The 27240-nt window shown below is 37.8% G+C and overlaps 1 protein-coding gene across 1 annotated transcript in view; it reads right to left on the reverse strand.

The window, feature by feature from the left end:
* Positions 1-27240, reverse strand: part of Pkhd1l1 (PKHD1 like 1) — a 166857-nt gene that overhangs the window by 22174 nt on the left and 117443 nt on the right. The window contains exons 63-72 of the mRNA XM_059247025.1: positions 25185-25275; positions 19090-19238; positions 18885-19007; positions 18233-18344; positions 18036-18152; positions 15590-15755; positions 13022-13254; positions 12650-12817; positions 4802-4959; positions 3215-3350 (exon numbers count right to left, since the gene is read on the reverse strand). Of these exons, the coding sequence (XP_059103008.1) occupies positions 3215-3350; positions 4802-4959; positions 12650-12817; positions 13022-13254; positions 15590-15755; positions 18036-18152; positions 18233-18344; positions 18885-19007; positions 19090-19238; positions 25185-25275 (1453 nt within the window). The remainder of the gene's footprint in view (positions 1-3214; positions 3351-4801; positions 4960-12649; positions 12818-13021; positions 13255-15589; positions 15756-18035; positions 18153-18232; positions 18345-18884; positions 19008-19089; positions 19239-25184; positions 25276-27240) is intronic.

Consider the following 27240-nt stretch of genomic DNA (forward strand, 5'->3'; position numbering starts at 1 on the left):
TTAATGGTCTTCTAATTCATTCTGTACTAGATGCCAATTCTTAAAGGAGCACTTACAGTTAATATTTTTAGTTTTATTGAGGACAGAAGGTATGTAATAAAAAGGAAGGATCTATTAAAACATCTCAGAGGAATCTTATGCCAATGAAATGGGATTACATGTAAGCTTGTAAAAATCTATGATTAATCAAAACAAATTCTCCTAGGGATTGTGAAATGGAGGTCATTGTACATTTCCAGTGTGTGTATGTATGTGTGTGTGTGTGTGTGTGTGTGTGTGTGTGTATGTGTGTGTGTGTGAGAGAGAGAGAGAGAGAGAGAGAAAGAGAGAGAGAGAGAGAGAGGATCAACAGAATTAAGAAGTAACAAATCTTGTAAGCCCCAAAGGCTGAACTGTACCACAGTGGTAGAACAAATCATGTAGCTTCTGACTGCATGTCATCATGTGAATCTAGAGAACATGCTTTGTGGTACAGAGTGGATAGCGGATACGAGGTCACATTCTTGTTAACAATGTCTGGACCATGCAGCTTAGTTGATTTTTTCATGTTATAACAATAATGAAGGACATAGAGATAAAGACAGTAGAGCATTAGACTATAGAGGGGCTTGTGGTATACAGGCATTCTGCATTCAATGTCCTAAAGCTTTAAAGAAATCCTGCTGAAAAATGCAATTTTTTAATTTTAATGTTTGGCTGGAGAAGTGATTATATGTGTAGTCCTTATTTTTGAGCATCAGCACTGAAAAACAAAACAAAACAAAACAAAAAACCCCAGCAATACATGAAAAAACAAACTGACAACACATATACACAGTCTAGTTGATCTATTAAAAGGCATCCGTAGTGTTGATTTTCAGCCCTTTGTCTCTACATTACATTCTGCTGATTGAAATAGTTCCTATTTTTCTAACTTTGATACTGCTTCATAAAAGAGTTAAACATGTATGAAAACTAAACTGGAAATAAATACCATGATTTGTATTTAAAAGGTTGGGTTATAAAGAGGTAATGCAGCATAACCACCAAAGGCGTGTGTTCAAGAACTGGGCAATGCTTTCCAGTCCTCACTTGTCTGTTCTGGCTTTGAGACTGCTCTGAACTGGACTGCATCCTCTCCAAACCCCTATGTTGAAATGAAGCCTTAATTCTCTGTTTGATGATATTTGTAAGTGGAGCTCTTTGGAGGAAAATCAAGCTTATGTAAGATTGTGAGTGAAGACTTCATTATGGAATTAGAAAATTAGAGTGGGAACAAAGCAAGAAGCCTTTGCAGTACAGGAAAAAATTTCCTCATCAGAATCTGACAGCAGACTCCCTCTGGAACTATGAGGATAAAAGAAAAAAAAATACCAGCGTGGAGCCAGGTGGTGGGGCTGCACGCCTTTAATCCCAGCATTCAATAGGCAGAGTCAGGCAGATCTCTGAGTTCAAGGCTACCCTGGTCCATAGAGCAAATTCCAGGACAGCCAGAGCTACATAAAGAAATCCTGTCTCCAAAAAAAGAAAGATTAAAAAAATGAATAAATAAATAATTTGTGGTGCAGTAAAAAGAAAAGGAAAGAAATAATGTGCTGTCTACTATCTAATGTCATTGAATTTTGTCACAGTAATCTGAGGAGACTAAAGTTGAAGCTTTGGCAAATGATATCACCTCCTGACCTTACTTTATTCAGCTGTTTGTTATTGTCTAAGGCTGTAATTCTTAATCTATAGGTCATGATCCCTTGGCTCGAACATCCTTTTCACAGGGGTCTGTTGTGGGATGTTCTGTATGCTCTGAATGTGTTGCTCTGATTGGTTAATAAAGTGCTGATTGGCCAGTAGCCAGGCAGGACAAAGAGAGAGGAGAATTCTGGGAAGTGAAAGGCTGAGTGAGGAGATGCTGCCAGCTGTAGCAATCAGAAGAGAGATGTAAAGTACCGGTAAGCCATGAGCCACGTGGCAACTTATAGATTAATAGAAATGGGTTAATTTGAGATATAAGAACTAGATAGCAAGAAGCCTGCCACGGCCATACAGTTTATAAGTAATATAAGTCTCTGTGTGTTTACTTGGCTACGGGACTGGCGGGTGAGAGAGCTTTATCCTGACCATGGCCCAGGCAGGACCAGGAAAACTTTAGCTACAAATGGCGCCCAATGTGGGCTACAGGGGTCACCAAAGAACATCAGAAAACACAGATATTTACATTAGGATTCATGACAGTATCAAAGCTACAGTTATGAAGTAGCAACAAAAATAAGTTTATGGTTGGGGTCATCACAACATGAGGAACTGTGCTAAAAGGTCACAGCATTGGGAAGGTTGAGAACCACTACTCTAAGGTACAATGGTAAGTCACAACATAAAGTAACATATAAAGCACTTAGAGTGGAGTGTCTGACATGTGAGAATGTCTCTGGAAATTTTAGCTATTTTAAAAGTAGTAAAAACAAGACTTGTTTTACAAATGGCAAAGAGTACTGACCACTCATTCATACTTCCAGGTCTAGCTTATATTTTGCTGTTTACATTTCTGCAATAGTGGGCCAAGATCATGGACAACACAGATAAGTGATATAAATATACTCATAGAACACAATATCTACTCTCAACAATATTAGAATCCTGTTTAATAAAAAGCCCTAAAAGAACAGTGATAATTCTTGGTTTATAAATATCACTATGTAGATAAATGTAGCCTTTTTCATATATTACATTTAAATCAATTTTATTATGTAATATTTAATTAGTAAGGTTGATATTATGATAGCTTTCTTGACAATACTTCTGATAACTGGAAATAATTCAGGCATTGACCTCTATAGAACAGAAATAAAACAGAAGGAAAGTAAAAACTTCTGAGAGAAATCTCTTCTGAACATAAGAATAGTTAAATTGCATACATGTCAAAGGAAAACTTTGTCAGGAAGTTTTCAGCATGTCCATGACAAAAACTCTTATCTTCATTCACCTATAGGTAAAGAGTTCTACCAGCAGTGATCTTTCAAAGCACTTTATCAATGATCACATCTTATCTTTTTGTTGAATGGGGCTAACAAATTTACTTCCTTCTTTATTCTCCAATAGCTAAGGAAATAATGTAATAATGAAATGTTTCAAAGAATGTTTGCAAGGAACCGAATATATATATATTCACATTCACACACACACACACACACACACACACACACACACACACACACACACACGTACTGTCCTAAAGAAATACCTGTGTTCAGATGCCTATGAAGTTCACAGAGTTTCTTTTGGGCATTCCATGCTGTATTTTTGGGGCAGACCAGTGAATTGTTCACATAGACATCCAAACGCTGAAGTGTGGAAAAAAAAATTCCTACTAGAACTGCCTGTTAAAAATAAACATTTATGTGTTTTTACTAGAGCAATAGAACAGACCGTTTAGAATTTAGTTCTTAAAATTTTGTTCTAACTATGCACAAATTTTATAAGATACTAAATCCAAGTTTTTGTGAACTTAGGGCAAATATTGAACAAAAATTAAAAATATGCTTGTATTTAACCATTCATGCAGGTATGATAAATTAACCCCTAAGTGGTAAGTCCCAGGAGAAGAACGTAGTGTAAGAAAGAAATGATTAGAGAAGCCACACACTAAGCTGAAGAAAGGGTCCCTTTCAAAGACAACGAAGTACAAAAGAGACTTGAATCCAGGAGCTGGGAAGAAACTTAACAGTGTTCTGGTTTATAGAAACACAAATTGAATCTGTAATGTTGAAAACTATTTCACAAAACTTTGGTATGAAGACTCATAAAAACCAGTGGAAACATAGGGCGATTCCCATAGAGTCTTGTGGGTCATTGTGAAAACTGAGTCACACAGAGATGAGTGGAACTGATCTTGTGTTTGCTAGAGGAAAGTTCTAACATTCCCTCTCTGGCTGAGGTGAGCAGATCACTGGAGGGCAAGAGTAGACACAGAAAGAAGAGGTGGCAGACAATTGCCTACATCTATGGACAAGATAATGTTGCTTCACTAAATGGTAGCAAGGGAATTGGTAAGAGGTCTTTTGACTCCAGGTGTTTGAAAACTCAGCAGAATTCACAGTTGGATTGGGTAAGGAATGAAACAGAATGAGAGATTAAAATAATAATGTCCAAGTTTTGTCTTGAGCAATGGAAAGGATGGACTTGCTATTACCTAAGAAGGATGTCTCCCATTTTCCCCCTGCTCCCTGCTTCATCTGGTCAGATGTTTTCCTGTACCTAATACTCTAGGACTTTGAGGTCTTGTATATGTAGAAAAGAAAATCTGAACTGTGGGACTACTGTTCAACATTATATTTTCCCCACTGAAGTTTGAATAAATTTAATGCTCCCAGTTGAGTTCCATGTACAGCAAAGATTTGACACTATCAAAGATATTTAAAACAATATGCTGAAAACATTGCAATAAATTTCAAAGTTATATTTCTTGTCTGTATATGCAAACACAAGAAAATGTAAGAATAAGAAAAACAAATACATAACTTTAAGTAATACATGATTTTGGTATAAAAATTCAGGCTTGCTTGCTAGTCACATGATCATAAATATCAATGTCAGTCTTCATATATGGAGCTCAAGAATCAATGCATGCTGGAAGGAGGTATTTGGTACATACACATTCTTTCAAAAAGAGAAAACCTATCCAGATTAATAGTATTTTCAAAACTACACCAATGGATCTTTTCAAATGAGCTAGAAGGATGACAAAATTAGAGAAGGCAGGAATGAGAGTTAATTGCTAGCAGTGTGTAACTATGACAACCTTTAAGGCATTATTTTTATCTAGGCTCACCTTATTATGTTCAACATTAAGCAACATTAGCCGAAGATTCTGAGGACTTGTCCCAGTGAAGTAAACCTCATACATTTTGTTCAGAGCCACTATGCCATGGAACAGGGACAATCTTCTTTGGCATGTATAACCAGCACACCAGCCATGGTCCTGTGGGCCTAAATCCATGCAATATCAAACTCCATGTTCTTATTTCATGAATGCTTGTCCTCCCCCCGCCCCCCACAAAACATGAAGAATCATCATACTTAAAGTAAATTGCAAGGGTTTAGTTCAGATACAAGCTCAGCATTTAAATCCATTATTCGTCCGCTGTCTACCCAGACATCTAAGGTGATTCTCACACATTGGCTTGAAATGGAAGGCAGAGAAGCAACTTGCTCCTATTATCCTTACTTTCATACTGATAGGGGTTAAAGAGATAACAATGTGTTAACCAGGATTTGTGTGATAGATTTGTATGTGACACTAATGTAATATGGTTAAGACTCGTAAGCTTTCTGGAGTTGTTTTCTAGGAAATGTGCTATAATCTGCCTCTTTTACTAAGATGGAGCCTCTCAGCAAAGAATGGACATTGTATTCCTGAACAAGATTCATTCATGTTTTTTGGCCACTGGCTCATTTGTTTATTAGTCAATCCATAAATTGCACAACACGTTTGATTTGGAGCTGTAGGGATTCAGCCTCAGGGCTCATGCATGTTAGTCAGGAATCTTCCCTCTGAACTGTTTCCTTAACCCTTTATATGTTTTATTTTGAGGCAGAATTTCACTAAGTTGTCCAGTTTAGCCTTGAACTCACTCTGTAGCGAGATGTTTATCTGTCTTGCCCTGTAAGAGCCAGCTAACAAGTTTGTTTGGATCAAGTCTTTATTGTTTTCTAATAGTAGTAGTAACTTAGTAAATTTTTGTCAGTAGCATTGGCACCACTGAAGAGTAAACATGATTAATGAACTAAAATCATCTTAGTCCACTCTATCATCAAGTAGATCCTCTGAAAAGCTAAGACACAGCAGATGATTTTCTCCTAGAGTGTAGACATTTTCAGAATGAGTACATCATGGCTTTCACAGCAAACTTCTCTGTTTTATTTCAATAAAAACAACATGAGACATGAATGATAAAATCTCCTGATGGATTTCTTCATTAAGTACAATGAATTTTCTGGCTCACTTAGAAACCTCATTAATATTTATAACTGAATTTCAATCAAATTTTAAATCAATATGAACTTCTAAATTTCAAGGAGAATGTAACCTTATCACTTAGCACACAAATATAAATCCTACTTTAAATATATCTTCTTTGTGGGCTTTAAAAAGAAAACTACAAAAATGTATATAAAATAAAAAATTTAAAGTAAAAAGACATATATTAAAAAGACATAAAAATTCACATTAAGATTTGAAAGGAAACTCTAGTGATATTCAGTAATTTTTACTGTATTTTTCACCAAGCCAACATAATTTTCATAAAACTTTCATGTTTTTTTTCCACACTAGTATCACCTACAGTAGACTTTTTTAATTAATCAATACTGTCCAATTTAAATTCATTTATAAAAGAAATGATGTATCATTACATTAAGTGGAAAACTTATCCTTCCTGTCAGAAGACGTAAATATAAAAGTAAATATAATGATATCTCTCCATTACAAAAATAGGACAATTTGACACTCTCCAAGACTGTAGCTACTCCCTGAGACAAAGCCCACCAGCACCAACTGGACTAACAGATGAGTCTTTGTTCTTATAGCTGAACACCCCAGCCTCTAGTCTTTGGGCCTAGGGGCACAACATTGTGCCCCCACACCACCACCCATTGCAGTCCCAGTTTCAGGCTAGCAGGCAGATCTCCTGCAGGTAGGTCGGACTACCACCATCCCCCACCAGACCCTGTAATCTACAAGCCCCACACCTCCCAAACTCACCCACCCTCCAAGACTGCAGTTGCTCCCTGAGACAGAGTCCATCAGCACCAATTGCCAGTTGGACTAAGAGCTTCTCCCTGAGACACAGAGTCCATCAGCAACAATTGGACCAAGAGCTCCCATTGGACCAAGAGTATCAATTGAACCAAGAGAGGCTCCCTCAGAAACAGACATTGCTTGCACTGAGTGGAGGAAGAGATGTGTAGACACCAGTGCAAAAATACAGTCAACAACATAAATGCCAATATGGCACCATGAGAACCTAGTGGTTCAACATCAGCCAGACTCAAACATCCCAATGCAGAAGAAGCAGAAGAAATTGACCTTAAAAATTACTTTAAGAAGATGACAGAGGCCTTTAAAGAGGAAATGAAAAATTCCCTTAAAGAAATTGAAGGAAAGAGAAACAAAAAATTGGAAGAAATTAATGAATTCCTTAAAGAAAGCTAAGAAAAAGCAATTAAACAGGTGAAAACTGAAATAGAGGCAATAAAGAAGACACAAATTGAGGGAACGCTGGAAATGGAAAATCTGAGTAAGTGAACAGGACCTACAGATGCAAGTATAACCAACAGAACGCAAGAGATGGAAGAGAGAATCTCTGGCATTGAAGATAAAATAGAGGAAATAGATTCATCAGTCAAAGGAAACACTAAAGCCAACAAAGTCATAATACAAAACATTCAGGAAATTTGGGACACCTTGAAAAGACAAAAACCTAAGAATAACAGGGATAAAAGAAGGAGAAGAACACCAACTCAAAGGCACAGAAAATATATTCAACAAAAATCATAGAAGAAAACTTTCCCAACCCAAAGAAGGACATGCCTATGAAGATAAAAGAAGCTTACAGAACACCAAATAGACTGGACCCCAAAAAAGAAGTCCCCTTGCCACATAATAATCAATCCACTAAATATACAGAATAAAGAAAAAAAATATTAAGAGCTGGAAAGGAAAAAGCCCAAGTAACATACAAAGACAGACCCATCAGAATAACACCTGACTTCTCAATGGAGACTCTGAAAGCCAGAAGGTCCTGGACAAATGTTATGCAAACATGAAGAGACCAAGGATGCCAACCCAGACTATTATACCCAGGAAAACTCTCAATCGCCATAGATGGAGTAAACAAAATATCCCATGATAAAACCAGATTTAAACAATAACTATCCACAAATCCAGCGCTACAGAAAGCACTAGAAGGAAAAACCCAACCTAAAGAAGTTAGATACACCCATGAAAACACAGGGAATTGATAACCCCACACCAACAAATATCAAAGAAAGGAAACATATAATACTACTATCAAAAAAAATTAACAGGAATTAACAATCACTGGTCATTAATATCCATTAATATTAATGGACTCAATTCAACTAAAAGAAGACACAGGCTAACTGAATGGATACAAAAACAGGATCCATCCTTCTGCTGCATACAAGAAGCACACCCTGACACCCAAACCACACAAAGATGTAGCAAAGAAAGAGAATTACAGACCAATCTCCCTCATGAACATTGATGCAAAAATACTCAATAAAATATTGGCAAATCAAATCTAAGAACACATCAAAAAATTATCCACCATGACCAAGTAGGCTTTATCCCAGGGATGCAAGGATGGTTCAACATATGAAAATCTGTCAATGTAATACACCATACAAACAAACTGAAGGAAAAAAACCACATGATCATTTCATTAGATGCTGAAAAAAACCTTTGACAAAATCCAACACCCCTTTATGATAAAGATTCTAGCGAGATTAGGAATACAAGGAACATACCTAAACATAATAAAGGCAATTTACAGCAAGCCAATAGCCAACATCAAATTAAATGGAGAGAAACTTGAAGCGATCCCACTAAAATCAGGAACAAGACAAGGCTGTCCAGTCTCCCCATATCCATTCAATATATTACTTGAAGTTCTAGCTAGAGCAATAAAACAACAAAAGGAGATTAAGGGGATACAAATTGGAAAGGAAGAAGTCAAACTTTCACTATTTGCAGACAATATGATAGTATACATAAGTGATACCAAAAATTCTACCAGGGAACAACTATAGTGGATAAACTCCTTCAGTAATGTGGCAGGATACAAGATTAACTCAAAAAATATAGGAAGCCCTCCTATACACATATGATAATGGGCTGAGAAAGAAATCAGAGAAACATCACCCATTACAATAGCCACAAATAATATAAAATACCTTGGGATAATGCTAACTAAGCAAGTGAAAGACCTGTATGATATGTACTTTAAATCTCTGAAGAAAGAAATTGAAGAAGATATCAGAAAATGGAAAGATCTCCCATGCTCATGGATAGGTAGGATTAACATAGTAAAAATGGCAATCTTACCAAAAGCAATCTACAGATTCAATTCAATCCCCATTCAAATCCCAATACAACTCTTCACAGACCTGGAAAGAACAATACTTAACTTCATATGGAAAAACAAAAAACCCAGGATAGCTAAAAGAAGCCTGTACTATAAAAGCAACCTCTGGAGGCATCACCATCCCTGACCTCAAGCTCTACTATAGAGCTATAGTAATAAAAACAGATTGGTACTGGCATAAAAACTGACATGTGGATCAATAGAATCAAATTGAAGACCGTGACATTAACCCACACACCTATGAACACCTGATTTTTGACAAAGAAGCCAAAACTGTACCATGGAAAAAAGAAAGCATCTTCAACAAATGGTGCTGGTATAATTGGATATCAACATGTAGAAGATTGCAAATAGATCCATATCTGTCGCCATGCACAAAACTCAAGTCCAAGTGGATCAAAGACCTCAATATAAATTCAGTTACACTGAACCTGATAGAAGAGAAAATAGAAGTAGTCTTGAACACATTGGCACAGAAGATCACTTCCTAAATATAACACCAGTAGCACAAACACTGAGAGCAACAATTAATAAATGGGACCTCTTGAAACTGAGAAGCTTTTGTAGGACAAAGGGCAAAATGGCAGCCTACAGAATGGGAAAACATCTTCACCATCCCCACATCTGATAGAGGGTTGGTCTCTAAAATATATGAAGAATTCAAGAAACTAGACATCAGAGTACCAAACAATCCAATTAAAAAATGGGCTACAGAGCTAAACAGAATTCTCAACAGAAGAATCTCAAATGGCTGAAAGACTTTTAAGGAATTGCTCAACATCCTTAGTCATCAAGGAAATGCAAATCAAAACGATTCTGAGATACTATCTTAACAACTGTCAGAATGGCTATGATCAAAAACACTGAAGACAGCTTATGTTGGAGATGATGTGAAACAAGGGGAACACTTCCACTGTTGGTGGGAAAGCAGACTTGTACAGCCAGTTTGGAAATCAGTATAGCAGTTTCTCAGAAAATTAGGAATCAAACTTCGTCAAGATCCACTATAAACCAGTCTTGGGCATATACCCAAGGAATGCTCAATCATACCACAAGGACACGTGCTCACCTATGTTCACAGCAACATTATTGTGGCACATACACACAATGGAGTAGTACTCAGCAGTAAAAAACAATGATATCATGAAATTTGCAGGCAAATGGATAGAACTAGAAAATATCATCCTGAGTGAGGCACTCAGACTCAGAAGGACAAACACGGTATGTACTCATGCTGTGGATATCACTCTGTATGCTGTGAATGTGTTGCTCTGATTGGTTAATAAACAAAGTGCTGATTGGCCAGTAGCCAAGCAGGAAGTATAGGTGGGACAAAGAGAGAGAATTCTGGGAACAGGAAGGCTGAGTCAGGAGTCGCCAGCCAGACACAGAGGAAGCAAGATGTGAAGGCAGAACTGAGAAAAGCTGCGGACTAGGCAGGACACAAGAAAATTTCAGCTACATACTCACTCATAAGTGGATACTAGATGTAAAGCAAAGGGTAACCAGACTACAACCTACAGCTCTAAAGAATCTAGCTAACAAGGAGGACCCTAAGAGGGATGCATAGATCACCCAGCGAAGGAGAAATAGATGAGATCTGCATGAGCAAACTAGGGGTGAGGGTGGGTAATGGAAGGCAAGGGATGGGGAATGAGAATACAAGGGAATGGGAGGTTTGAGCTTGAACATGGACAGAATGGAAGAACAAAGAAAGAGATACCATGATAAATGAAGACATCATGGGAATAGGAAGAAACAGGGTGCTAGGAAAGTTCCCAGGAATCTACAAGGATGACCCCCATCTTAGACTACTAGCAATAGTCGAGAGGATGCCTGAACTGGCCTACTCCAGTAATCAGATTAGTGAATACCTTAACTCTCATCATAGAGCCTCATCCAGTAACTGATGGAAGCAGATGCAGAGATCCATGGCTGGGTGCCAGGCTGAGCTCTAGGAGTCCAATTGATGAGAGAGAGGAGGGATTCTATGAGCAAGGGGCATCAAAATCATGATGGGAAAATGTACAGAGATGCATGAACTGTGGACCAATAGCTGTGCAGCCCCCATGGGACTGGACTAGCCTCTCTGGATAGGTGAGACAGTTGTTTAGCTTGAACTGTTTAGGGCGCCCCCAGGCAGTGGGATTGGGATCTGTTCCTGGTGCATGAGCAGGCTTTTTTGGAGCCCAGTGCCTATGGTGGGACACCTTGTGCAGTCTTGGTGCAGGGGGAGGGGCTTGGGCCTGCCTCAACTGAATGTACTAGGCTCTGCTGACTCCCCATGGGAGACCTTGCCTTGGAGGAGGTAGGAATGATAGGTGGGTTGGGGGGGGGGGCAAAGGCTGACGGGCGGCAGGAGGGAGGAGAGTGGAATCTATGGTTGGTATGTGAAATGAATAGAAATTTTCTTAATAATAAAATAAAAAGAAATCAACAATAAGGCAATTTGAAAACTTCTTTTCCACTTCACCATTATTCACTGACTTCTCTGATTATTCCCATATCCTCTGCTTTGAGAACCCAAAAAGCAGTCTTTTACATTGATTGCTTGCTACAGGAGCTAAGTGAGGAAAGCCAGAAATCAAGGAACTTCCAACTTTCTCTCATTCAATGTCTTCTGTTTCTTTCACAGGCTTTTAAAAGCAGATTCTGTGAAATAATGGCCATTTAGTTGACTCCTAGACTGTTTTTGACGCCACGTCTGCACAGCGAGAGCATGGAAATTTGTGTGGTCCTTGCTCAGTGCCTCTTCCGTGCTAAGCTTGCTGAGAGACTAGCATTTGAGCCCAGTGCTCTTTGGGGATACACATGAATCCCTGTCCCGTGCTTTTGGTAACTTTTAGAAGTTCATCTTATTAATTGAAAACCTCCTGGTCTCCAAAGTCGATCTGAATCTCTATGGAAACCATTTCTTTCTATTTGTATCCAGCTATCTAGGACCAGAATGGGAAGAGCCTAGACTCAGAACCTGAGGAATTCTTCTCAAAAGCCAAAGGGATAAGCTATGTGTTTATATAAACAACCTCTATTAGCCACAAAATACATTCAAAAATTCATAGAATGAAGATGAGAGGCCCGCAATACCCTTCTTAAATATTCTGAATAACACATTATCAAGCTTGCTTTTAATTTTTATAAGGCAAGGTGTATTTTTGAAGATGTTCAGGCCAATCTTTTTCCTCAAAATATTTATATATCCTTATCAATAAAGGTGTGAGAGTCTTTACAGGAATAACTTTTCTCTTCCTTTTCCTTTGCTTTGGCTCTTTTCCTCTTCATCTCCCCTTCTTCCTCTTCCTTCAAGTACTCAATATGAAATAAATGTCCTGGCTTTCTTGGATGGAGAACTGCTAAGTTATATCTCACTCTTGCACATAGATATTTCTTAAATATGGAAGGTAAAGAAGCCTTTATGCTTGTTAATTTTATATGTAAATAATTATTCAGGTAGGTCTCTGCATTAATGAAATGCTTTTACTAACTCAGGTTCACTTACACTGAACACTTACCATTAATGAGGTCAACATAACCATTGCTCATGATGGCCACTGGGGAAAGTCTTCGTGTTTCTGTGTCAGAATCTAGGCTTTCTATAACCATCATTGCATATTCCAGTCCAGAACACTGATAGCTCTGCCATGCTGGGATGTATTTACAGGTTGTGTCTCTAATAATCCCTAGAAACATGTGTATTAGTATTTTAGAAATGATAGGAAATCTCTGCAAAATTTCTTTCTGTTGTTTTTATCTTGTATATAGGATCAATAAGTGGAGCCAGCAAGCTATTGGTTCATCATCCAATTCTTGAGAAAAAATGAACTTTGTTCCATTAACTTGAGGTTTAATAATAGAATTATTATTATATTATTAGAACAACAAACCTTTATAAGGTGCTTTCTCGGTGACAGGAATTCTACTTCCATTCAAGAATGTGAGCATTGCCTTAGGGATTCGATAATCTCCAATTCCTAGTCGGCTGTTTCCATCCCACTCATACTCTGCTTGAGGGATCACTGACCCAGAATTCCCCAGAAAGGAACCATCCATGTCTCTAAGGAAGGATTTTCTTTTGGCATCACAAACCATGTCCACACAATCAGATGGGTTCACTTTACTGGGGAGAAAAGGTAAAATGAATGACTGAGGTTGCTGATTGAGTCATATTCCTAGTGGAACAAAGTAGCCTATGCAATTAGCATTGCAACAAAGAGTGATTTCTTTCATGGTGTTTATTTGTTGTTTATTAGTCTTTCAAAATGACAAGTTGCACATCTTGGAGATATACTTAGAACTATATGTTGGTATTCTATATTTTGTATAATCACAGATTTGATTTTTGTGTGTGGTTCACAATACACTAACATTTCTCCATACAGCAGATGGACATTTAGTCTGTTGTAACAGGATGGAAATCTCTATGTTGGCCAAGTAGTCTTTGTTAATTTTCTCGCCCTTCTTATCTCTACAAATGATAAATACTTACTACAAAATAATATAAATAATTAATAAGAGTTGTCTTTTTCACTTTCCTACCTGGTATCTTAGGCTCAAAGCTGCTATATAATCTTAAAGACTCTTGTCTATGCATATACAGATAAACTTGGATTGTGATCCTTCTGTTATATCCTGGTAACCATTTTTTTTTTGAGACAGGGTTTCTCCATGTAGTTTTGGTGCCTGTCATGGATCTTGCTCTGTAGACCAGGCTGGCCTCGAACTCACAGAGATCCGCCTGGCTCTGCCTCCTGAGTGCTGAGATTAAAGGCATGCGCCACCACCTCCCGACTCTTTAAGTAACTATATTGTAAATGTCTCCACGGTTCAACCTAAAATGGTATATTGGCTTCATCTTCTGTTACTTGCAGTGTTAATTGATTGTCCTCAGATATAATAATGAAAGGCTGCTGAATATGCAATATATCACCCATTCAAATCATATACTGTGTACTTAGAATTGCTATGACGTATACAGTAAAGTATGCCTCTCAGATTATTTTGTCATAAGAGAAATACTATCAGTTATCTCTTGCTATAATACATATGCTTGGGAGAATTTCAATAAATATTTTAGTAGTTCACGTGTTTTTTATATTCAAGTATGTGTAGGGTGCTTTTGTAGGCAAATCTGTAAGTAAAGTGCTCAGGGGCCCTCAAAATGGGTAGCTGTGTGTGCTGTCTTCATTCAAGTTCCCAAGAGCCTCAAAGGTAGATTTTTGTGAGTTGTTGAAGGGTACCTCTCAAAACCAAGGGAGAGAAGCAACACAGAGCATGCCTGACTGTGGTCTTCAGACAAGCATCATTCTGATTTTATGACAGGTTTTGGAAAGTGAACTGCATTGAGTGAGGGTGGGGCAGCCTTATTCTCCAGAATCAGTCAATGAATTCCCTGGGTTGCAAGGGTGATAATAACTATTTGTAATGCAGGAATTTCTATAATAGCAAATGTGAAAAGGCACCCATAGCTGTTATTGACCAACATTTAGAGCTTTTAAAGGCTGAGTGCACTGCTTGGCAAGGAAGATCTGGAAGATTACTAACAATATTTACTGCAAATAAAATTAGAAGAAATACAGTCTCCATGACCTAGACATTAAAATTATACCTGAAATCTGAAGAATTCAATGACCACTAAATAGCAGATATAAATTGTTTAGTAGGAAGTAGCTCTGTTAAATAAAACTATCACAGTTCAAAATTGATTAAACAAGTAAATGTTGGGCTGTTATCAAAATCAAATCATATGAAGTCGAGCTATTTGTGGAATACTGGGTTTTTCTGGGGGAAATACCCATTAAGTTATAGAGCAATGCTCCTTTTAGTCTCTGTAAACTGGTCAAATAGTTTTGACAGAATATTTCTTTTCTCTGATATCATCTTACACCTAAATTCCTGTTTTAGAAGTCCTATAAAAATATCATGAGTTGACTAGATTCTTCTATGACCTCAAATCCATGGAATCATTTTTTTGGAAATGTCTTGACATTAACTGATCAGAAACGGTCGCAGGTCTAAGTTTCTACGTAATTATGTAATTATAATGTGTTGTTCCTGAGCACATTTTTGGAGTGCCTGTGTAGGATATTTGGAAAACAACAGGTTATAAAACATAATAAAATGAAGTGATACAGAGATATCTCTTATCCCTTAATGATGATTGATGGAAAAACATTAATGTGGAAAGCAGATGAAGCCTGTATCTCCATGCTTTGCATTTAATGATGATGTTATTAATGGTGCATGGAAAATAGAGTGAGAATACATACAGTAAAGCTCAGTTTTTGAAACAACTGAGGATGCTTAAATTTATATTATTAAAGTCTGAATATCTGTGAATACTACTGGTTTCTAGATAGTAGTAGTTATTTTAATATAGTAATCCTTTCAGATATTTAATAGGGGATAGAGAACAGAACGTTAATAAAGAATATGATGAGTTTTCATAATGATACCTTATGTCAGGTCTATGTATAAATACTTTAGATTGTTCAATAGTATCAACCAGTTGTACATTCTTTACATGAATTGGATGCTGTAGATCTTCGTTTAGAGGATTAGTAATGAATATCACATTAGTTTCTCCTGAACAAACATCCTTAAATCCAACAAATGTTGAACCTAAAACATAAATAATACAAAAGTGATTAGCCTTCTTTGGAGAAATAGTTAAGACCAGAATCATTTCACCCAATATGTTTTTTGTCACTGCCTGGAACATGGAATTCTGGGTTGGTATGGCAAAGGCACCTCCCACTATTTATGATAAATGACTGCAACAATATCTGAATTACTGGGTAATTCTCTCCCACATTTTCCCTAGATTTGGTTATGACACTTGGTTTAAATAATAGGACAATATTAACTGTGGCATAAGAAGACATTCGGATGATGCTTTCATATTAGGCATAGTAGTCTTGATGCTTCTTGGAATTCTATAACTTTCAATGTGTAAGTAAGCCTAGGACACACGTGGCTCTATCTCTATCATTCCCATCACCATAGCTAGTGGCCAGCAATAGCCAACAAGCATCAAATTCTATAGAAAGAAGTAAGGCTATTTCTATCTAACCAGCCAGCCTAAATTCAACCTATAAACCAGGGGACACTCAGTGAAAATGCCCAGGGGACAATACCTAAAGAATTACTTGACTAAACAAAGTCTAAATAGTAAATCCACTGATTGTGTGCTAAAAATTGTTTAAAACTCTTCAAGTTTTTAGGGTGATTTGTTATGCAGCAAGAATTATTTGATCCATTGTTTTTATTTTGGCCTCTCTGTTTATATTATGTACCTCAGGCTGGATTGAATAAAAGACTTAATTTTTTTAATCATACTTAAAATTCAATAACGTAAAGGTCGTTTAAAAATTCTTAAATAAGTTTTTCTATTATATTTATTAAATATATTTTATCTTAAGAAATTCTGTGCATGAATAATAACATAAATATGTAGAAATAAGATGCAGTGATAGATACTGTTTGTACCTCGCCTAGATCTTTATTAAGCCAATGCGCTCAACTTTAGCTCTTCCTTTAAGTGTTACCTGCAAAGCAGTAACAGCTTTATCATTTCCATAGAATTTCTCTTGATCACTTATGGTGTCCTTGCCTTAAGAATTGACACTCCTCATCAACTGCTTATGCACGCATAGCCAGGCCTGACCAAAAGGAGTTAAGAAAGACTGCCAGGAAAAATATGGGGTGAAGTTTGTCTGCCACCGCTCTCTGAATGATCAGGTGGAAACTGGACCCCAGGGAACCCATATACTTGCTGAGTTCCTTCCTCTTAACCTTCCTTTCAATGTCCTTTTTCCTGAAAGCATACTTTGAACAAATCACTTTCCAAAAAATTCCACTTCTTAGTCTACCTCTAGGGAGTCTGATGTAAACAGTTGACAGATGCAGTGGCCCTGAGATATAATGTGATAAAATAATGAATTCAGATCACTTCTGTGGTAGGTGGGGTTTTGGCTGTCTCTAACATGTTATTATAGTGAACTGGGAGAGAAGTACATATACACAGACTCGAGTCAGCACTAGGTGACTTAACTGATTGGTTAGAAGCAGCCAAAGGGGCCTATTGCAAATTATGCAAATTAATATTAAATCCCTATGCCAGTATTTTTCTGTTTTCTAGAAGAAATATTAAATATTATTCTTCAGTATGTAAAAGTTAGGGGTCTAGGGAGATGGCTCATTGGGTAAGAGTGGTTGGTCTGCAAGTATGAAAACCTCAGTTTGAATCCTTAGAACCCATGTAAAAGGCCAAGCATGACTGTTCATGTCTTGAGGGGTCAGAGACAAGCAGGTCCTGTGAGCCTCCTGGATAGCCAGCTCAGACAGTGAACTTTCATGTCCCAAGGCAATAAGACAGTGAATGATAGAGGATGAGAAACATCCTGCCCTGGCCTTCTTCACATGTGTCCTCACTCACACCCACATACTAATGCACATTCATCTCACACACATACAATGCACACATATACATGTATGCATTTCGCTAAAGAACCATTCTTGAAATGGATTTTAAAATATTATTTCTTTTATTGTCATTAAAATACATTCAGTAGAGGCTGGAGAGATGACTCATAGGCTAAAAGTACTGATTGCTCTTCCAGAGCACCAGAGTTCAATTCCCAGCATCCACACAGCAGCCCACAACTGTCTGTAACTCCAGTTCCAGGGGATCTGACACCTTCTTCACACAGACACAAATGCAGGCAAAACACCAAAGCACATCAAATAAAAATAAATAAATTATTAAAACATATTCATCAGATCACTATGGAAATCAGCTTAACTACATTCTACTGACCATGAGGCATTATTAACTAATAGGTGCTTTACATATTCCTATAGAAATTGAGTAGATTTGTGAAAGACTATATCTAAACTTGCCTGAGACATCCAGAAGGCCACTGATTGCATTGTAACTCATGATTCCTGCATGGGGCTTCCGAGGTGCCATGTTATGAGCTGAAGCAAATGTCGGCCAACAAATCCCACTTCTCCCACCTTTTCGTAAAAAGAAATAAGTTAACTGAAGATGCATATGCATATACATTAAAACCAACAGTAGGATTCCAGAGTTTTACCTGAGGGAGGTCTAGAACTTCGATGTGCAGAGGTAAGTTCTACATTAGGGTTGTCATCAGTTAGGACATCGGAGCAGTTAAATTTAGGGCTACTTCCAACAATTAATGAGTTCTGTCAAAGACAGTCAAATAAGACAATATCAACACCCACTTTTCCTAAAAGAAAACATGATCATACTGAACTGTATTACAACAAAATACCATCTAAAATTTTCAGAAGTAGATTGTTCATTAAACAAAGATCTCAGGGGACAAAAGTTGAGACTGATGATAGAAAGAGGAATGAGAAATAACTGTGTTTGCTTTCATGCAAATATTTATATATTATGCATGCAGATAATTATATTAAATGGAATGTTCTGTTTCTGTGATGATAGAAATATGGACCTTTCCAGAAATAGAAGAAATACAAAGTGGAGGGAGTGCCATTAGCATCTCTGCTGTTTCAGGAAAACCTTGATGGAGGGGACGAAATTGCAGTGAACTGTCACAGATGATGTCGATAAGGAAGAGCAGAAGGCAGAGTGGTCAGGAGAAAGTGTGTCTGTGTGATCTCAAAGGCATGGACTGGTCACTCAGGACATTATTCTCCTGAGACCTTCAAGAATTTTGGTTTCCTCCCTGTCACTCTTTATCCTTATCCATAGCTTACCTTAATTGTTACTGTTTTACTAGAAATCTTGTGAGACACAGAAGGTGGCATGTAGATCATTGAGAAAATGGCCATCCCATTGTTCACCAGGGTCACATTGTAGATGTTCACACTCTCTGCAGTCTGTAATACAAGCTGAGGTTTATACAGTGCTAAGAGTGAGCCTAAGAGAAAACAAGCCATCACCACCTTCAATAATATTCACCTGGAAATAAATTCCATAATCCCAGCATGTCCAAATGGTAAATCCTTGTATAAGAGAACATCCAGGAAGGCCATCCTGGTTCATGTAGATGCCATACAATCCTCCATGGGCTTCATTGTCAAACCAGTTTTCTATGGAATTAGCCTGACCTTGAAAAACAAATATGAAATCAGAAATTTAAAATTACAAGGAATGTTTTATAGTTTTAATCATCACTATTGGTTAAAGATTATATATATATGTATATATATACATATATATATATTCTCAATGTGAGTTTTAATGTGATGATATCTTAGTGAATCTGCTATGTTTTTTTGGGGGGGAGGGGGCTTGGCATTCCCTCATCTAATTTGCCCTTTATTACTCAGAATAATTGTGGACTCACCGGCAAATTGTATAGCCACTTACACTATTAACTCCCCTAATTATTGTATTCATTTAAAACAAGCATGGATTTTATTTGAAAGAGCATGAAGTTTAGATTAAAACAAGTATAAGCTTGAAATGCAATGATTTGCATGTATAAAATTCATCTCCATCCCCTCTTTTTTTTAAAAAATGTGTTTTCTGGCCATGTCATTTTAAAGAGTCACTTTCTTAAAAGGCTGTTACTGAACCTTTAATTCACAATAACACTCCAGTCCACTTCCATTGCAATTCAAATGTTACCACTTGGTAGACATCTGGTGAATTATCTTTCCTCTCTTCCAGAAAGTTAGGTTCAGGGGAGAAGCCACCATGTCTGCCTCATCCATCATCAGATTCAGAGAGTGTTCCTTAAATGCATTTTGGAGTGATGTATACGTGAGTTCAGGAAAGCTGTTTAATCTCTTTGAACCTCAGTTTCCATGTATGTAAACAGTTTTAATCTCTAGTTTAGGATTATCTTAAAATCAACTTAAATAACCCAAACAAGTACAAATTCTCTCTATGAAGAACATTATACTCATTATTGATATACTACATAATTGAAGAAGATTTTAATGGAAGTCTTACTTAAGTCTAAATTGGATCAATTCCCTTAATACATTGGAAGAACTATATTCAACAAGCAGTGTCCTTCCTAAATTGCACTTAGGATGATCTCACTAAGGTCCCCTGATATCTGATTCCTCCCTGCTTCCATTCACTCCCCTCCCTTTTAATCCTTTGAGTTGTACCATTTATTTCTCGTCTTTCTGGGCTTGGCTTGAGTTTGTTTCTCCAAGAGTCTGTTTACATTCCCTGTTCCTACATAGTGAAGCCCCTTGAAAGAGATAGCCCCTTCTTTGGATCCACATGGGCCACCATCCCCTTCCCTGTATAGGAACGTAAGCCCCCTTTCCTCTTTTGTGTTTTATATTTCCATTGCTAAAAATACAAATGCTTTTTAAGTTTTAGTGTCTTTGTTCCATTCATTTGAAAAATTTGTTTTACTTTATGTACATGGGTGTCTAGGCTGAATGTTTGCCTGTGATAACTTATGTGCCTGGTGTGCACAGAGGCCGGAAGAAGGTATCAGATTGCCTGGAACTGGAGTTACAGACAGTTGTGAGCAGCCAGTGTTGATGCTGGAAATTGAACCTGAGCCCTCTGGAAAAGGAAGCGGGCAATGCTATTCACAGCTGAGCCATCTCTCTAGCCCATAGGCTTTCTCACAAACAATCTCATCTAGTGATATCAACAGTCAGTGAAAAATGTATTTATGTATCATCATACTTTACTAGTAAATATTTATATCCAAGGATTATATTTTGATTTTACAAAAAGCCATAGGAACAACTTCATAGAAGTTTTAGAAAATTATATTTTTAAGTTTTTGGCATGTCAAAGAAAAGCTACTCAGAGCTGTTGGAGACTTAAAAATATCTAATAAGACCATGTATCAAGGAATCAGTTAAATGTAATGTGTTTTAGGCAAGAATAAAATTGACTTGAATCAAATAGTTTTTGAATTAACAGAAAATACTGATTTATATAATCTTAAAAATAACTAACTAGAATATTAGCAGAGCAGCTGAGCTTTATGGTAAATATACAGTTTTTTTTTCTTGAAGCTGTTATAAATAATGCTCCAGTGAAACAGAAGCAGCACTAAATAGAATAAAAAATTTTCAGGTGGTGTTGGGGATTTAGCTCAGTGGTAGAGCGCTTGCCTAGCAAGCGCAAGGCCCTGGGTTCGGTCCTCAGCTCTGACAAAAAAAAAAAAAAAAAAAAATCAGATAAAGATCCATTTTCTTTAATATTCTTTCAGTTTCTAAGGGTGAAGTAGAAACTTTATAATTTATCCCTCCACTCTTCCCCACCCTCGTCAGTGTGTGTGTGTGTGTGTGTGTGTGTGTGTGTGTGTGTGTGTGTTTGTGTGCTGTGGGCCGCAGGAATATATCATAAGAACTCAGTTGGTTATGGCAAAGTCACTACCTGGAGGGATCAGGGAATTCCTCCAGAGGAAGCCAAATCCCAAGTAGGAGTTTTTGGTGTTACTTGGCTTATTATATATCAGCTGTATTCTGTTATGAAAATCATGTGTGCCTTCATAGTTTTCCCAATTGACTTTTCCCTAAGAAGGGCTAACAGTGTGGACTGATCACTCTCTGGACATACACATTCCAGATATTTGGAGAACAGCCTCAGGAAAGGCTTTCTCTGGAATCAGATTATCTCCCTTAGCCACTTTCAAGGACTACAGGAAACACTACCCAGATGGGCGCCCAACTTCCGAGGATAACAATGATAACAGCCCACTTGCAAGTCTCCTGATTTAAATTCCACAAGGAGACACCTCCCAGGGGGGCATCCAAATTTCAAGGACTAACAATGATAGCAGCCCACAGGCAAGTCTCCTGACTTAAGGTAAATTCCACAAGGAGACACCGCCTAGGAGAGGTGGGTGTTAAGTAGTAGCTCTACACAATTTAGCTCAGACCCTCCTTTCTTACAGCTTTACTAACTTTATAGACCTCTAACTCCTTATCTAACCACTTGTAGGAATATTTGGATAACCTTCTGCGCTGACAGCTATGCTCAGCCAGAACCCCAGTTCAAGCCTCCCTGTAATTATCATCATTAGCAGCATCTGGCCAGGTCCATCCCCAGATAGAGGAGAGTACTTTATCAGAGATACCTCTTTATTCTCTAAGAACAGACTTAACCATCCAGGCTACCTGTTTGAGAAGGCCTGGCGGATGTGCCAATTAAGCCTTACTTCCTCCTTTCCCAAACCTTACCTCTAGTTCCAGATCTCCCTTTAACTATCACCATAGGCATCTAGCTGTACACAGGTTGCCTAGCGACTGAGCACACTTTCCCCCCACCCTGCAGAAAAACGGCAGATAGCTTGGACAGATAGGAGCCACAGAAAAAAAGAAGACAGTTTTATTTTCTCCCATTGACCTAGCAACTTATAGATTCTTAACATTTTCTACCAATCACGTTTAAGATTATAGTTGAGCACATAAGAGCCCTCTTCTTAGATTTTACCTGAATTCAGCCTTTAGTTAATTCATTTCCCCATTGGTCACTTCCCTTTGGGGTTGCAAATGATAATTAATGGTTATTGCCTCTCAATGTGATTCTTATCACCTCTCCATTGGACCCTGGAAGCCTGGCTTTATATACCAGGACTTCCAGGGCATGGAGAGTCAGAGAAGAGAAAAGAGTATGGGAGAACTAGATGGGTAAGAACTTGAGAGGAACAAACTGAGATGGGGAAGAACTAGATTGAAGGGCTAGAAGAGAGGACTAGAGGAACAAGATGGAAGATGAGGAAGAGCCAGATGGAGAAGAACAAGATGAGGAAGAGCCAGATGAGAGAGAAGGAGACAGGAGAGGAGCTGATAGGGAAAAGAAATAAATAGATGAGAACCTAGAAGGGCCAGAACTAGATGAAGGAATTAAGATAGAACCTAGAGAGGACAGTAGATAAATATAGAGAAATCAAGCAAGAAAGGAGCTAGACATGAGAGCAGAATAGAAGCTGTGTAGAGAGAGAACTATCACAGAATAATAAAGTGTGTGAACTAAGGAGTTTTGTGTACATAGATTCATTTCTTTTCATCAAAGATTAATTATCAGCTGGTTGTAGATTCTTCCCGGACCCTGGGAGGGGACTATCAAGGGGCTGGACCCCCATGGTCCCTGATGTGTGTGTGTGTGTGTGTGTGTGTGTGTGTATGTGTGTGTGTGTGTGAACATTTCCATTTGTATGGGTGCATGTGTGTATGTGTGTGGAGGTCAGAGGATGACACTGGATATCTTCCTTCATCATTCTCCACATTATATTTAAGTGGGATCTCTCATTTGAATGCAGAACTCGCCGATTTTGACAGACTAGCTAACCACTTTGGGTGGTGATATTTTGTTTGTGCTCTAACAAATAAAGCTTTCCTGGAGATCAGAGAGACAAAGGAGCAAACCACAGCCACCTCTTACCCTGCCAACTCCTCAGCCTGAAAAGGGGTAAGCGCCTATCTCCTCCTGCCTTATACTCCTCTCTCTGCCCAGTCATATCACTTCCTGTCTCCTCCTCCCTAGGGCTGGAATTAAAGGCATGAGATCCCAAGTGCTGGGATTAAAGAAGTGAGCCTCCACCTCCTGTCTCTGTTTCTCTTTTAGACTGGGTCAATCTCATGTAGTCCAGGGTGGCCTTGAACTCCTGATCTTCCTGCTTCCTCCTCCCAAGTGCTGGGATTAAAGATGTGTGCCACCACTGCCTGGCCTCTATGGCTAACTAGTGGCTAGCTCTGCCCTCTGATCTTCAGGCAAGCTTTATTTGTTAAAGCACAAACAAAAATAATTGCTTCTAGAATGCCCTTTCTGTGGATCCTGGGAATCTGAACTCGGCATTATGCTTGTGTGGCAAGTGTTTTATCCTCTAATCTTATCTTTCCAGCTCTTATTTTCCTTTATGATCTGGCAATAATTTATGGATATGTTTAAAAAGTAAAAAAAAAAAAAAACTATAAAATTGTGTAATTATGAATTCCAAGTCACCCTGTTATGCCCAGATTGTGACCCCAAAGATACCACCGAAGACCTTAGGTACAGAATGCAAAAGCAAGGTTTACTTCTGTTTGTTTACAAGCCGCGGGCAGGGAAGCTCGATCCAAAGCACTCACTCGTAGTAACCGTGAGGCCAGGAGGAGCTTGCTTTTTCTTTGTGTGGCTAGCTTTTTAAAGGCAAAAACCACAAGTTCTTCAGGGGGGTTGGGGGAGTTTTGCACGGGTGCAACTCGGATTGGTTTACTTTTATCTCTGTTCTCTTTTAATTGGGTGAGGGTATGTAACCTTTGAATTTACTGGTTGGTGGTTACAATTTATTACTTTGGGGGCAGTCCAGCACAAGTCCCAGGCTTTGTCCTTGAGCCACCATGGGGGCTGGCTGGCCAAGCACGTACTGCACATAACTCTAAGTTGGTGAGGGACTCCAGACAGTAAACATCTGGCTGAACTTTGAGCAGTCAGAGTACGTGCAGAAAGGGAGCTACTGCAAGGACTATGTCTTTTGTTCATGGCACTCCCAGAAACTGCTTGCTCAAGTCTCAGGAAACTGAAATTGAGGCCTGATCTCTGAGAGAAGACTGAGCAGCCTGTTATGGCATCTGCTTTGTCCTTTCAACCCTGCTCCCTTGCTTATGCCTTCCACAAATTTTCTTTGTATGTTCAGCACAGTTTGTCTATGTAAATTTAAGTACCACGCTGATCTGGATAGAGTGGAAGTGGAACAAGGTCTTCACTCTTCTAACACCCACTGAATCAAGACTGGATGTAGCCATCAGAATTTGGGCATTGTAGCACTAGAAAGAACAGGGTTCCTTCAAAGTGGATCCAGGGGTGTATATAGAACTCAGTGATAGAGCCCTCACCCAGGATTCACAAGACCCTGCATCAATCCCCAATAACACACACACACACACACACACACACACACACACACACACAGCCATAACAAGTGGAACTATCTGTTAGACTGGGTGCTTCTGAAACCATGCACCTTGTTTTAGTCTTTAAAAGGAAAAGATACTATATATCAAAAATACAAATGATAATCACTCATTTTCATGATTTGGACAAGTTTTTCACTAGTTTTGGTAATTCTATGTTAAAGGACTCACTTGAGCATGGTTCACCATCAATGCGGTATCCTACTCTTCCAAATCCAGCAACCACGTTATTTTGTAAGACTGTATTTGTCCCTCTGTTTATCTGGCATGGGAACAAATAAAATGCTTAGGATTAGTCAAGTACACTATTATGCAAGCAATGTAAGTATATTTGACAACATGTGTGGAAAAATCTTTATTCAATATTTTGCTTTAATTATGATAACTCATCCCATTCAAATATATATTACAAATGAGATCACGTTTTTCATTTAGTAGTGATGGAGGTTGTACTCAATGCTTTATATGCTAGTTCTGTAACAACAAGTTAAATATTAAGTCTCATATTAAGTTCTTAAGTTCTTCATTGGAAAGATGCACCATAGAGGTTGCTTCTTAATTTAGTCACAGATGTGGTTAAAATTTCATAAGCATTAGGCCAAAGTCCAAAACTATAGGAAGGTTTTTTGTTACAATTTATTGTCAATTTAACTGATTCATTAAAAGAAAAATATCTGAGTCCATTACAAGGAAGTGCAAGATTCAGTAATGATACTGATTAGTTTAGTAACATCTGCTCTCATCAAAGACCTGGTTAGTTCAAGTAATAGTAATTAGTATTTAGTTTTACCATATGAGCTGAGTCAAAGTCAAGGAAAATGAAAGTGTGGATCATGGAAGTTTTAGCTACTTCTCATAGTATCAACAAAGCAGTATTAACATAAACAAAAGCAAAAACTCCTTCACTCTTTGAAGCATATTAAACAACTAGTTTTAAGCTGTGATACATTTTTTTGAAGTTGTCCTATGGATAACTTTATAGCTTTGGAATTGATCTTTGATTGCACTTTAACATCTATAAATAGATAAAAAGAGAATATTTTTACCTTGCACATGTGTGCTATGTTCCTGCTTTTAGATTTTTCCTTAAAATAGTTAGTAGTAACACAATAGCAAAACTCAATCTTTATCTCATCTTCCAAAAACAGGCTATTGTAAAACTCATTTCCATTACATTATTAAAGGTAAATAAACTAAAGGGGAAGTTGACTTTTGTCTTAACCTCCTGTAATTTCCATTTTCCTGTTTGAAGTCTTACTCTATACCTAAAATATACTGCAGTAATTGTAAAGAACTTCATGGGAAATAAGGATAAAATGAGTAATCCTTAATAAATATAAGCAGTCTTGCATTGAATGTCCACAAGATGCTCAGTCTAATAATAGCAGAGAAGGTCCATAATGGAACTTAAAAATGATGAATAACATTGGAGAAGATAGACAGAAAGATAATTGTTTAAACTAACAAGCATGAGTAGAAAGCCTGAACACACACACACACACACACACACACACACACACACACACACACACCATCATCAACAACAAACCCAATAGCATACATAATTCATAATATATTTTTCAAAGTTCATTCAGTCCTCAATTGGACATCTATATCACATCACATGTCCCCAAGACTCAGAGAATATGATGCAAGAGGGGCTCAAAAGATTGTAAAAGCCAAGGAGGATTGCTATAAAGTAGTGTCTTGTGGAGATGACAGGGCCATTCTACCCATGAACCCACAAAATCTTCACAAGATCAAACTAGTCAACATTCCATACTGGAGAAGACGAGGGCTTATGAGGCTCCACCCAGCTGAGGAGATATTGACAATTAATGATTGCTAGAGCAGGAAGGCCATTTTTTTTTTCTGAGAGTGTGGTCCCTAGTAGGTTGTCCATGCTCCAGCGGATTGCCAAACACCCACGAGCACAAAGGCAGCACTAATTGGACTTAGTGGGCTATAAAAAAGATAGGAAAAGGATATAAAGTTGGGAGAAGGCTATGTAGAGAGAGTTCTGATAAGAGTAGGAGATAGGAGTGATAAAAATAAATTGTAGATGCCCATGAAATTCTCAAAGAAAAAATAATTTTTAAGAAAGTTCATTCACTTTTTGAACTAATTTGCTTTAACAGATCATCAATACCTGAGGAAGAAATCCTACTCAATTTTGAGAAGTTACAACTTTCACAGAATTGATGTTTATGTTACAATTATTTGCAAT

The sequence above is a fragment of the Peromyscus eremicus genome, chromosome 20 (genome assembly GCF_949786415.1).
Source record: "Peromyscus eremicus chromosome 20, PerEre_H2_v1, whole genome shotgun sequence".
Taxonomy (NCBI): Eukaryota; Metazoa; Chordata; class Mammalia; order Rodentia; family Cricetidae; genus Peromyscus; species Peromyscus eremicus.